We start from the raw sequence: 14,518 nt of genomic DNA, 5'->3' as shown, positions 1-14,518 counted from the left end.
CACTGAAACACGTGCGCTTCTTCTTTGTTTCTTTTTTCTTTCTTTTTTTTTACGCAAGATGGCGCTGGGAGAGGGGCCATGCCCGTAGCTACCATTGAGAACACCGAGGTCATGACCTCTGTATTTTTTTGTTATTATTTGTTTTTTATAGCCCCGGCCCCCCAATCTATTCATCTGTCATTGATGTTTTAAAGCCCTCATAAATAACATGGTAGATGACATAGTTGATCAGAAATGCAACAATTTGCTTCCTCTCTGTGTGCTATATTCACTTTATTCTTTGCCCATACAAGGACGCTTCTGCATGACGTCATTTTGTAATCGTCTTTCCGGTTTTAGACACGGAAGTAGATTACGCCTACCGTAGTAATTTTTAGACTTGCCAAAAAGCTGTTTTCAAGCAAAAAAAACCCCACTGTTTCAAAGTTTTAATATTTTGCGGGTGAGAAGGTAACATATGTGACCAGTTTATCAGAATAACGCCTTGAGTTAGTTTATTTAACGAGCAGCGAGGACTGGGAGCGCTGGCTGTGCTGGCCGGTCGGACTAGCTATCTGTCAAACCCTACTGTAGGCTACTGGCAGTGAGAAAACACACAGCAGTAACGCTATGAACATGTAACTGAAGTTGGCCGCAGTGTAGCTTAATTCTGAATGTTGCCAAACTTCATTCATTATTATAGTGACGTTTTGTTTTGAAATTGGCCGAGATGGGCGAAAATACATCATAAAGTATTTTGATACAAATTACAAATAGCCTACTTGCTCAAAAAATGTATCACAATACAAATACAAAATACTGGTCTGAAAAATGTATTTGAGATACAAATACGTATTTTGTATTTTGAAAATACATAAAAATACATTTTATAAAAACTGATCAAGAGCTGCAACAATTAGTCAATCCATCAATTCATTGCCAAATATTACATTCATTGCCTATTTCGATCATCTATTCATCATTTTGAGCCATTTCTGTAAGGAAAATGTCCTAATTCTCTGATTCCAGCTTCTCAAGTGGGACATTTTCTGGTTTCCTTAGATGGTAAATCATCTCTTAGTCCTCTGTGACAGTATTCTCCTTTGTGTACCCTCTAACACATTACAGTTCTTTCATTTCAGTTTTAGTTGTTTTTCAGCACAGCTAATTTCTCCCTCACTTCAGCTGTTAATCACCTTCTGTGAGGCAGACTTACAGGCAGCATTTCTACATGTTAACCTCAAGTTTTGGAACTTTGACCATGTTAGCCCTAGATATCTGACATCATAACAGTATCCCTGGAGATGATGTGCCATGGCTGCAGTTATGGAAATCGCCGGCTCCACGGGCTCCCAAAATCATGACTGACAGACAGACACCGCCCACCCACCTTGGTGCCATCGTGCAAATGTGCACCATCGGCTCATACTACATCAGAGTTGCTGGAGTGACATCACTGATGACATCACAACTGCCTGAGTGACATCACAGTTGGGTAATCAGTTGCTCGAGTGACATCACTGATGACATCACAATCATGACCCACACTGCCGCCATACACACTGCCACCCACTTTTCCAATTTTAATTAAGAAGATAATTAGTTGTGTCTTTCTAATATGATACACTGGTTTGAATAAAGTAAACCGTTTCATTTGCAGATAGGCCAGTTCATGCAATATCTAATACCCACCCTACTCTGCCTCTGATTTGTGGTTGAGTTTGTTCTGAGGGTAAGCCAATCAGAGGAAGAGTAGAAGTGACATGTCACATTTTTTTTCTCTCCACAGTTTAAACCTGTGTCAATGGTAAGAATGTGTCAATTTGAGAATAAAATGACATAAAATTAAAGAAAAAAGTATTTTATGTATTTAAAATACACAAAATACAAGGTCTGAAAGTATCTTGATACAAATTACATCTTATTTTTCTCGGTCCAGCCAAATACAAATTAAAAAATACATGTATTTTAAATACATGTATTTTAAATACATACATGTATTTAAAATACTGGCCATCTCTGCGCGCTGAACCGGAAGAAAAAAAATACAATTGCGTGTAACGCGTAAGAGAGAAAAAGTGAGCGTGGTGAATAAGGTGAATAGAAGGAAGAGACATAACTCACCACAACGTTCAAATTTTGCATTGGGGCTAGATTGGGGCTAGACTTTGGGGACAGTTCTATTGAAGTGAATGGGTAAGTAACTCCCCTGTAAGTGATGTTTGTGTGGATGGGTCATTGTATTTAATTGAGCAGTATTCTGCCATATGTGACCTGTATGCAGAGTATATATTATGTGGGGAGACATTTATTTTGTGTATCATTGTAAAGCAACAGCACAGTAAAGAGGATATTAATCTAATATGATGTCTGTAGTTCTTTATAGATATTATAGATATTATCTAGCCTCTTAATTTTGCTCTCAAAGTGCACCAGATTGAAGCATTTTACTTTAAAAATTGACAAAATTCTCTAACCGGGGGGGGAACAGCGCCCCCTGGGCCCCCCACACCGCACTAGAATGATCTCGGAATTTCTCAAACCCTGGCCTGCTTGACACTGTAAGTAAAATACTATGTAAAAGTTGTATGGAGTTGTATGTTATTTATTTGGTGAATGATTCAGAATGAATGATGTATGTGACACCATGGAGCAGATGCATTGGCTCATTGAGTAGGCTACTGTGAAAGCTTCTGCGTCGATTTTTATGATACGATAATGGTGAGATAAAGAGGGAGGGGCAGTGCGTGCTAAACTGTTGTGGGCCCCAATGCAACTGCATTACCTGCATAATGGTAGTTGGGCCTCTGAACCTAGGTGTGTGATAAACGTCAAGTAACTGTGTTAAATCTTACTTTGTTGTTGTACTTTCCAAAACCTGCTAACATTAGTTGCCAACAACACAACACAACAAAGGGTAAAGCTACATACTTTCTACACGCACACCTGGGAAATAAGGGCCCCAAGCCAAGGCCTACAAGCTAGCTCTCAACAACAACTGAAAAACGACAGGGTTCTTAAAGGCAGTGTGAGCTAATTAGGAGTGATTGTGGGCAGCTGTGCAATGAGGTGGAAGTGGCACAGGTGAGAGGTGAGTGAGTGGTGCATGGTGGGAAGTTGAGTCCAGGATACCAGTTTGGCAGGCCCGCGGGAAGTAGGGGTGCTGCAGGTGCTGCAGCACCCCCTAGATTTTTTTCCCCCAATTTTTTTTTTTTTTTTTTTTTTTTTTTTTTTTTTACAAATGTAATTAAAAATATTTTGCAGTGCACTATGTTCCTTTCTTGTTTAAGAATGTTTCGGGAAATGAAAATGTAGCCTATTTAAATAGAATTATCAACAATAACAATCAAGGAAGTTACATGCTTGTAGGCTAGAGAAGAAGAAGCGCGCATGCACGCACATGTTGTGTTGAACCAACCAACAACCAATACGAATTGTTTAATCTGGCAATAAAGAAATGTGAACTTGACATGCTATTTTAATAGCCTACTCAAAAATGCACCTCCCACTATACAGCAAAGAGAGGAGTCAATGTTTCTTGATATATGCCATTCAGATCAGAATAATTAGTCTAGTCATTAAGTTTGCTGATAATATTTCTATCATGTTAAGTCTGTGTCATGTTAACTGGTGTATTCAGAGCAAATAGGGAGATATAGAGCATTATCATCATGCTATATATCTCCCTCTTTGCTCTGAATGAGTGAGAAAAGGAGAAAATACTGAATAATTACATCACAACAGTATCCTAATGTTGATTTAAAATGAGATATTCCTCTAAATATGGCAAAAAAATGTTTAAAAAAAACGCCCAATTTTTTTTCGGCGGGGCCCTTGCGGGCCCCACCGAGAGTCCCTTCCTCCCAGCACCCCCTGCTTAAAATGACTTCCAGCGGCCCTGCAGTTTGGTGTTTTTGACGAGTATTTTGGTCATGGGTTTCATACACTTCCTGTAATAAAACACCTAAAAGTTAAAGAGGGGGGGGGGGGGGGAGTATCATGGGACACTTTTTGACTTTTCGCCTTGTGGAAGCTTTCTTGCCATGAATTAAAAAAAATAGCCCAACACATGATACATTTCTGTAATAGTCAAGATGTTACCTAACCTTCTGAGGTGGAATGAAGGTTACATTATATTCCAAGGAGGCGTGGCATCCTCTTTTGTGTGAACTGACCCAAAATCCCTTTTTTCTGTAACGTTTCGTATTATGGGACACAATGTTTGGTATTATGGGACAGATGCCTTATGATGGATTTAGGCTAGTGTAAGGATTTACTACACAATTTAATTCATACTTTGATATAATCTGACATGCACATCTTCCTTTTGTTGTTCATCTTTATAAATTAAGACTCCATGTGCATTTAAACTGTTTTATTTAATGTTTAAAGGGAGTAAGTACACATTTGGTCCACTACAGGGAACAACACCTTGTACCCAGTAAGTACCCTGTAAGTACATATTTGGTCAACTACAGGGAACAACACCTTGTACCCCGTAAGTACCCTGTAAGTATGGGGTACAACACCTTGTACCCCGTAGTTATATAGTAACTACATAGTAACTACAGGGGCGCGGGCTGTATTCTAAAGCAGTGTCAGTTCCCCCGTACTTACATAGTAACTACATGGGTGCGGGCTGTATTCTAAAGCAGTGTAATTTCCCCCGTACTTACATAGTAACTACCGTATAACTACAGGGGCACGGGCTGTATTCTAAAGCAGTACCTTGTACCCCGTAAGTACCCTGTAAGTACGGGGTACAACGCCTTGTACCCCGTAAGTACCCTGTAAGTACATATTTGGTCAACTACAGGGAACAACACCTTGTACCCCGTAAGTACCCTGTAAGTATGGGGTACAACACCTTGTACCCCGTAGTTATATAGTAACTACATAGTAACTACAGGGGTGCGGGCTGTATTCTAAAGCAGTGTCAGTTCCCCCGTACTTACATAGTAACTACATGGGTGCGGGCTGTATTCTGAAGCAGTGTCATTTCCCCCGTACTTACATAGTAACTACCGTATAACTACAGGGGCACGGGCTGTATTCTAAAGCAGTACCTTGTACCCCGTAAGTACCCTGTAAGTATGGGGTACAACGCCTTGTACCCCGTAAGTACCCTGTAAGTACATATTTGGTCCACTACAGGGAACAACACCTTGTACCCCGTAAGTACCCTGTATGTACAGGGTACAACACCTTCTACCCCTTAAGTACCCTGTAAGTACATACAGTATTTGGTCCACTACAGGGAACAACACCTTGGACCCCGTAAGTACCCTGTAAGTACGGGGTATAACACATTGTACCCCTTAAGTACCCTGTAAGTACATATTTAGTCCACTACAGGGAACAACACCTTGGACCCCGTAAGTACCCTGTAAGTACGGGGTACAACGCCTTGTACCCCGTAAGTACCCTGTAAGTACATATTTGGTCCACTACAGGGAACAACACCTTGGACCCCGTAAGTACCCTGTAAGTACGGGGTACAACGCCTTGTACCCCGTAAGTACCCTGTAAGTACATATTTGGTCCACTACAGGGAACAACACCTTGTACCCTGTAAGTACCCTGTATGTACAGGGTACAACACCTTCTACCCCTTAAGTACCCTGTAAGTACATACAGTATTTGGTCCACTACAGGGAAAAACACCTTCTTGTACCCCATAAGTACCCTGTAAGTACAGGGTACAACACCTTGTACCCCGTAAGTACCCTGTAAGTACATATTTGGTCCACTACAGGGAACAACACCTTGGACCCCGTAAGTACCCTGTAAGTACGGGGTACAACACCTTGTACCCTGTAAGTACATATTTGGTCCACTACAGGGAAAAACACCTTGTACCCTGTAAGTATCCCGTAAGTACAGGGTACAACACTACATATTTGGTCCACTACAAGGAAAAACACTTTGTACCCCGTAAGTACCCTGTAAGTACGGGGTACAACACAAATCTTGTTACCCTGTACTTACAGGGTTATTTGCGGGCTGTATTCTAAAGCGTTATCCACAATTTTCAAAGGCTCTAATAAAGGCTTGAGACTGAAGGGGGTCACCATTAAACACAGGGATATTTCTCATTGGCAGAGCAGATGGTACATTTTGCTGAACCAACAATGCAGTGATATCATTCTGACGTTGCATAATATTCACAATATCATTCTGGGTGTCATTGTGTGCTAGGTTCAGATGGGATTGACGGCCTGTTTGTTGAGCATTATGAACCACTTGTGTCATTTGTGCTTGTTGGTTAATCATCACTGGCCTGATGTCAATTTGTGTTAATGCAGCTTGTTTGGGCCTGACAGTCACAGCCTGGGCCTTAGGGTGAGATCCACTGACAACAGACTTTATTTTTCCTGGAAGAAAATGATCAGCATGAGGATTCAGTCGGCTTGTGTTTTGACCGGTCCTCCTCTCGAGATATGAATTCATTCCGTCAGATCTTTTAATTAGAACCACGCTTTGAATTGATTTTAAGGACATGAAGTTTAGCATTGGCTACAGCCAGTTCGGTTTCCAGAGCCAACTGTTCCTTCTCCTTTCTTAGTTCCTCCTCGGCTTCCAATAAATGTTTCTTTTGTAAAGCAGCCATGTGCTCCATAAGTGCTGCTTTATCAGCTTCTGCCTTTATCCATGCAGAAGATGTAGATGACGTTCTGGATAAGTGAGATCGGGCATAATTTACCATTAAAATATTTGAAGCACTGTCCTCAGGGCTAATATCATCTTCACACACTAAGTTACCAGGAAGTGTAATATCATTGTCAGGAGATTCAATATCATTGTCCTTTGATTGCACATGTGGCAGAAGGTTAATATCAGGTCCAGTGTTACTTTTATTGCACTGTCACAGTTTCTCCTGTAGAGGGCATCCACTACCAATGAATGAGAGCAGACAAAGCTCACTATGGCAATTGACTGAATCATTGGAACTGCAAGAGAGATCAGATTGCTATGATCTAATATTCCTATAGGAACTTAATAGTGTGTCTGCGAGTTTATAGTGACCTTATCATACTTTAATATCTCTCCTGTTACTGTCTTGTGTGATAGAAGATTTTGATTTGATGCAGCTGCATGATGGTTTAAAGTTTTGCTGTGATTCGCATCATTCTGATTTTGACTATGGGACTAATATTGTTTTCATAAGGGGTCAAAGAGGAAGGGGTAAAATGTCAAATAGCCTACACCAAAACAGAGGCTGCATATGAGAGAGAGAGAGAGAGAGAGAGAGAGAGAGTGAGAGAGAGAGAGAGAGAATTGAAATTGAATTGAGAGAGAGAGAGAGAGAGAGAGAGAGAGAGAGAGAAAGATCGTTTTAAATATTTTTTGTAGTCTCGTGCTGCGTCAAGCGAGAAAAAGATCACCGGACTAAAACCGGAAGTATATCGATTCTGCTTATGAATCAAATGTAAACTTTCTAAATACATATATACATAAATAAATAAATAAATAAATAAATAAATAAATAAATAAATAAATAGATAAATAAATAAATAAATACATACATACATACATACACATACATACATACATACATACATACATACATACATACATACATACATACATACATACATACATACATACATACATAAATAAACAAACAAACAAATAAATACATTTTAATTCAGCACCTGTTGCTGTGAGGGAACATTGCTCACCACTGAGCGACACATTTAGGCTAATTTACTAATTTAACTTACAGTTCAATACAACCCAAACGTTAGTTTTACAACAATCACAGGGGGAGAGTGAGATAATAATATACAGACATAATATAGCCGCAAGCGGCGATGGGCGGGGTTCAAGCCTTGCGCAGATGACAAAGCTTCTGATTCTAGGACATCCTCCTTGATATATCTGACAAGTTTCGCGATCATTGGACAAACAGGTGTGGAGTTACAGCCTTTTTTATGTTAAGCCACGCCTATTTCTGGCGTTTATGGCGCCCCCTTTTGCTCGAATTGCACAGAATTTGACACACATGGTCTAGGATGGTCTCCGAAGACCTCCTGCAAGTTTCGTGAAGATTCCTTAATCGGTCATGAAGTTATGACAATTTAGCTGTGAGGCCACGCCCTCTCACAACTTTAACGATCAATATCTCCGAAACTAAAGTAGATTTCAAAAATCCACCAATCACGATTGTAGAGCTTGCTCCATAGATGCTTCCTGGCGATTTTGGTGCAAATCGGTCCAACGGTCTAGGAGGAGATGTCAAAAATGTGTTTTCCAAACTTTTCCAAATATCTCAAAAACTTTCCAGGCGTACATTGAGGGTCCTTATGGCAAACTTGTAGAGCAGGTTCACCTGAACATCTAGAAAAAAAAAGTTTGAAAATCGGACCAACGGCGTGGAAGTTATGGCCTTTAACGTAAAACTGTGGATTATAGCGCCACCTTCAGGCCGATTCGAAAAATCTTTCTTGCTACCAGCTACCAGCCAACAATATCTGTCATTGGGCCAAATTTCAGGTCTCTACCATTTACCAACTCACGGGAATTTGCGTTGGGGCAGATGAACAACAAGAAGAAGAAGAAGAAGAAGAAGAAGACTAAACCAGCACAAAAACAATAGGGTTTCAGCCCCTTCAGGGCTTGAACCCCTAATTAGGCTAACATAACATAGGCTACTGGTGCGCTCCTCAAGAGTGATTTTATTCTGAAAGTTCTACAGGAAGTCTGACTTGAGAGCGGCCGGCTAGCTTGACAGCGGTTAACCACCCATCGTGGCAGCACAGCACAGCAGCTCCGTGAGCGGCAGACGGACCCTCCTGAGGCCGCCGGCCCCCGCATAACTAGACCAGTCCCTAGGAAAACTACTGACACGATGCTATTTACAAAAAAAAAAAATCGTTTTTGTTTTGCTACTGCGTTAACATTTTAGATTCCCGAAGTTGTGAGCAGCGTTGGATGTAATTCTGTTAAATGGCAGTGGCCAGCTGGCCCGTACAGGGAGTGTGTGTCAACTCAACTTTGTGGAAATAATGTGGGACGACGGTGGGATGACATTGTAACATGGAGCAGTCGACGACCCTTGACATAGAGACGCTGAAGGTGAGGCAATTTAGACCAACCTGGACATGTGCATATTTTGTGTGTGATATTGTTTTCAATCTTGGGGCGAAAGAAAACTGCTCAAGTTTGTCGATGGAGAGCAGAGGATCCCAGTTTGGATAAATTGTCAATTATGCAACAGGTGATAGTCTTGACAGTCTTCACTTGCACAAAAGTGCTCTAACGTATGCGGACAAATTTGAAAAGCATTGAAGCATGTATATAACGAAGGGGATTTTAATAGGGGTTCATGCCTGGGTTTTCTGGTCATTCATTCATTTAAATAACAGCTAGCCTACTGTATTGTGTTTTTCAGCCATTCAAATGGTGTGATTACCCCCTTGTCTCAACAGTCCTTTCTGTAACAGGTGCACCCACTTATTCGTTTCTGCCATATAACCCCCCTTTCCAACTAAGGGTATGGTAAAGTCTCTGCTCACTCTTTCTCCAATTTCGCACTATAGTTGCAGCGGACATTACAGCCTATGCTCCAGGCTAGGCAATAACAAAGTAACAAACATGAATCGGTCTTTGATTTGAAAGTTCCTGAGGATTATGTTCACATGTGAACATATCCATCTTCTTGCACTAATACTTCATTCTCCAGTTAAGAAGGAGAGTAATCTGTAGTAATAATCCTATTTCTGCCTGCACGATTCTCATGATCATTCGAGTCTAGCAGGGGGAGACACGCACTATGCAGTATGTAACCTCTGGATACAGTGTATACGGTATACATGTATAGAATGCACTGTATAGCTATACATTTTTCAGTGCTGCAATGCAAAAGGAAAGAAATTGTGTAAGGATTGGAACCTGCACAGTCTCTTTTCGCCAATTGCACAGACAGCTTTGGATATTGGTGTAGGGCAGGGATACTCAACTTGCTTTGCCCTGCAGGGATTGTAGGTTTCTCGGGTGTCAGCTGGAGTTTAGTCTGACAATGTTGTGCACACCGGATAGTTAGTTAAAGTCGAGCTGAACCCAAAAATGACTTTTCTTTTCTTTTAGTTCAAATACCTGGGTATTCAGTGCACCTATTTAATAATGTATGCAAAACAAATCACAACAATCTAATTTCTTTTTTTTTCACACTTTTTCACATCAAAAGTTCGTTTTTCAAGATTTCATTGATAACAGTAATTTACAGTTTGCTGACGTCACCTAGTACTATCACATTTCTACCCCATTTCAACCAATCATTTCACGACATGCAGCTGTCAATCAAATCTTCATTTCAGGATCATTTTCTCTTCCAAATGAAGGGGAAAATGGCGCCTAGTGCCTGTCATCTGGCAGAGTTTCTAGCCCATAAACTAACTACTAACTTGAGCAATTATGCAAACTAAATCAAACGGTAATGTCTAAGAATGCAAAGAAATGTAACTGGCTCGTTAAAACACGCATTCCAGGAATATTATTTACATTTATAATGATAATGGCGCGCGCCTCCGAGCCTGACAGCCTCCCTGGCTGTCAGGGGTCGTCTCTCGGAGATTCCAGGTGGGCGGGCAGCACCTATGGATCGGATTGTCCGCTCGCTCCGCACAAAGCCGGTTGGTGCCTGGTACTCTGCGGATCCCACTCACATATCATGACAACAGGCTGAATCCCACTTGATTTGGGGGTGGAACACGCCAGGATTGGCCTATGCCAAAGCCAGTCCTCAGAATTGTCAAATCAAATCATCGACACGTATATGGTCCGCCTCTCAATTCGTTTTCAGTGTCCGACGCTCGCGCTGGTGCATTCCGTTCCGGTTCACTTCGACTTTAAGTTAGTTAAGTTAAGTACATACATAAGTGCCTGGATAGCGAGCAGACGGCGGTAAATGGCCTGGTAAATGGCCTGCATTTATATAGCGCTTTTATCCAAAGCGCTTTACAATCAGTAGGTAGTCTACATTCACCCATTCATACACCGATGGCGGCAGGCTGCCACGCAGGGTGCCTACACACCATCGGGAGCAAGGAGGGTTAAGTGTCTTGCCCAAGGACACGACGACAGCAGCTGGGAGGGAGCGGGGATCGAGCTGCCAACCCTTGCGTCATTGGCCGACCCGCTCTACCTCCTGAGCTAAAGCCGCCCCCGGCGGTGTTTGACAATTTAGCTGGAGCTCAGTCAAACTTTATTTCACGTTAGCTTTTATTGTGAATTACAAAGAAAACTAACGTGAAATTATTTGAAAATGGTTGGGGGGGCCACTCTGCACCCTGTCGCAGGCTGGTGTAGGGGGTCATCAGTCAAGAAATAACTCCTGCTTGGGCTCAAAGTTGACTCCTCTCTTACTAGAGATGTTGACAAGTTAGTTTTCTCTTTCAGCTTATTTGTTCTGCATCATATTCAATGTAAGCTACTTATTTTGAAACGTAAATGTGTTGAATAGTAAGCTTGCTGAAAGTGCAGGAATTCCACCAATGATATTGTCGTGGTCGTAAAGGAGGCTTTATTTGTTTTAAAGTCTTTGTTTCTATTATTGGTGATAACGCTCCGATCAGTCTGTCGCTTCCCCTGTATGTTCCACTGATGAATGTAAATGATGTCTATGGGGGGCGGGGGGGCTGTCCAAAATGGCCCCCGTTGGCTCTGTAAGGATCTGCTGGGGATTAGTGTACTGTGAAGAGTCTGTCTGTTTACATCAGCAGTATGTGGTCTTTTCCCGCTGCCCGCACCATCACCGCTGAGACGGGAACTGACGGAGCAGCCCCAAACACCCAAGGCCAAGCAAATAACAAAGCCAGCTGTCTCTGCATGTCGACAATAATGAGTGTTACAAAGGTTACAGTTAAAGATCTCGTTCAATTTCCTCTGTCTCTCTGTCAGACGGTTGTAGCGTATCACACTGCACACTTTTTAGTTGTAGACCACAAACACACATTTTTTTGTGTTTTTTTTCTCTCCCCATGAAACTGTCATCAAAAGAACAGCTTTGAGGTATGGCTGCCACATACGTATCACAAGCATAAGGACATTCTTTGTGAAAAATCTATTCAAACGTGTGTGTGTGTGTGTGTGTGTGTGTGTGTGTGTGTGTGTGTGTGCGCGCGCGCCAGTGATGTTCAGAGGAATCTTGTTGGTTATGTGTTCTGATGTTCTGATGGAACAGCTGTGACCTTTCTTTGTGAAAGTCTTATTGGAGATCTTTGATCCCTGCTGGTGCCGTGCCTTACACTAGACTAGGTTATCTTTGTGCTTCCAGTTGAGGAAAGTGCACCGCCATCCATCAACAAAGGAAGGGCAATCTCACAGCGTAAGTTCAAAGCATTGACAAGCACCAGGCCTATTGGAACTCCGGGGGGAGACACAGGGCAGACGCAGCCACAAACATTGAATTTCACATTTTTGGGCGACCATCTATTGACTGCAGCATCTTCTTCTCTGTCACATCAGCACCATGTGAAATCAATGCAGTGAGTTTCTGTTTGAGAAGTTGCTCGCATGATGGGCCTTGTCCACTTACACTCGTGTATTCAGGCTGTGACACATTTTGACAAGTTAAAAGTTAAGTTACTCGCAAGTCGCTGCCGGGAGGTTTATATCTCTACCAGCACTAGAGGGATGTAACTTATGGTGCACTTTGTAATGAGGCGATACTCTTCATTCAACTTCATTTCCACAGTGCTCTGCCGCGAAGCCAACAGCTTTTCAAAGTAAACTGCTTTTTTTCAAAATAACAGTCCACACAGTCACATCTTACCTATAATAGTAGCTGAGACCAAAGCCGTGTGAATCGGAGATTGCTCCCTTAGATGATTATTAAGTCTGTGTCTGTCTAAACTCGCGTCAACAGGGGTCTCTCTCTCTCTCTCTCCTTACCGCCGGACCGGATAAACGCGGAAGTGAAACCCAGAAGTGAAACGCAGCTGCCTGCCTACCCCGTTCGCGCTGCCTAGCAACATAGCATAAACAATGTGAACGCCATGCATACTCTCGCGAACATCTCTCGTTATATTCTAACAGGTTTTTTGGAAGTTATTTTGTGGTTATGGCCGAAGTGGCTGCTGCAAACTGTTTCATTTCACTTCCTGATCTTCCCTGGCCACAGACAGACTAACACTGGCCGATTCACTCGGGGTTCAAACGAGACTACTCTGCGTTGGTCTCGTCTACTATTAGAGGTAAGATGTGATGCATTGATATTAAATTTAGACTGTTTAATAACAATCGAAAAAGTTGCTCGTAGCTGCTTTAATTTTCCAATGCGGACACACTTTAGTGCCGTCTTTTTTTAAGGGAAACATTTTAAGCACCTTTTATTATTGGAGATCCTCCTGTCCCCCCATGCTTCTTCCTACACCTGTGTTGTGCTGCTGACATCAGGTGAGCGACAAGTCTCTCGTTTATGCTTGTGAATTGATCTGGAACCGAGAAGCGTCCGTAGCGCAAAAAGAATAGACAGTAATGTTAGTCTCTCCTCCTCTCTTCTCCTCTCCTCTTCTCCTTATCTCTCATGAAAAAACCTCCGCTGCTGAATGCATATTTATTTTCCTTTTTCCCCCGTTTTTTAAATATTTTTCCCCAGATGTTTTTATCCCATTTTTATTCCTCGTTAGTGCAAATTTTAATTTATTTATCCTGGTTGCTGCTCCACCCTCTGCCGATCTGGGGAGAGCCGAAGCTGGCTCCATGCTTCCTCCGAGACATGGGCAGTAGCCAGCCGCTTCTTTTCACCTGACAGGGGAAGCTTCACCGGTTTTACATAGCACGTGGGAGGATCACGCTATTCCAACGAGTTCCCCTCCCTCCGAACAGGCGCCCCTAACGACCGGAGGAGGCACCACTTCAACGACCAGGATATTGCATGCTTTGGTGTGGGGTTCCTAACATCCTATATGAAGGAAAACCCCAGGGGGCACAGGGAGAACATGCAAACTCCACACAGAAAGGCCCTTTTGATGACCCCACCCGGGCGGTGGGCACTCGAGGACATCCGGACGGGCACGCACTCCTTCAGGGCTCACAGCGTCCCAGGTGGGAATCGAAACCCAGGACCGTCTAGCTGTGAGGCGACAGCGCTTACCACTGCGCCACCGTGCTCCCTGGTGAATGCATGTAGGGGAAACCCTACACCTGTACACTTACCGTGTGTCACAGTCCAACCACCTTCCCTGTTGCTGCCTCAGCCGGCAGTGCAGTGTTGATATGCAGCTAAAATGCAGGACGGACGTAATCATTAGTGCACCTCCAAATGTTTTCTTACCTCCAGCCGAGGGGGGCCCTGTGGGACTCCCGTGGTGCCGCTGAGTGAGAGGAGGCCCTGTGGGACTCCCGTGGCACCGCTGAGTGAGAGCGCCTGAGCCGATCTGCTGATTAATATCACCAAGGCATTAATAACGTCTCATTTTCTTTCATTAGCCGCTCCTCAGCTGTATTTTGTGTCACGGCTTGATCAAAACAGCATGTTAGAATATCGCCCTCTACGCTAATTGGTGAAGATGAGGCGTGCTGGCAGCGGGAAGGG

At 42.8% G+C, this 14,518-nt stretch overlaps 1 protein-coding gene across 1 annotated transcript in view; it reads left to right on the top strand.

Annotated features, from left to right (window-relative positions):
* Window positions 1-9,018: 9,018 nt before the first annotated feature.
* The window catches only part of LOC310780080 (zeta-sarcoglycan-like), a gene marked incomplete at its 5' end in the record, with an annotated part of 51,551 nt that continues 46,051 nt past the window's right edge, over window positions 9,019-14,518 (top strand). Inside the window, one exon of the mRNA XM_083640626.1 lies at window positions 9,019-9,057. Coding sequence (XP_083496752.1) covers window positions 9,019-9,057 — 39 coding nt within the window. The remainder of the gene's footprint in view (window positions 9,058-14,518) is intronic.

Source organism: Poromitra crassiceps, assembly GCF_964638095.1.
Source record: "Poromitra crassiceps genome assembly, chromosome: 7".
In the NCBI taxonomy this organism is placed as follows: domain Eukaryota; kingdom Metazoa; phylum Chordata; class Actinopteri; order Beryciformes; family Melamphaidae; genus Poromitra; species Poromitra crassiceps.
Note: the sequence above shows the minus strand (reverse complement) of the source record. Positions and strands in the feature narration are given on the sequence as shown.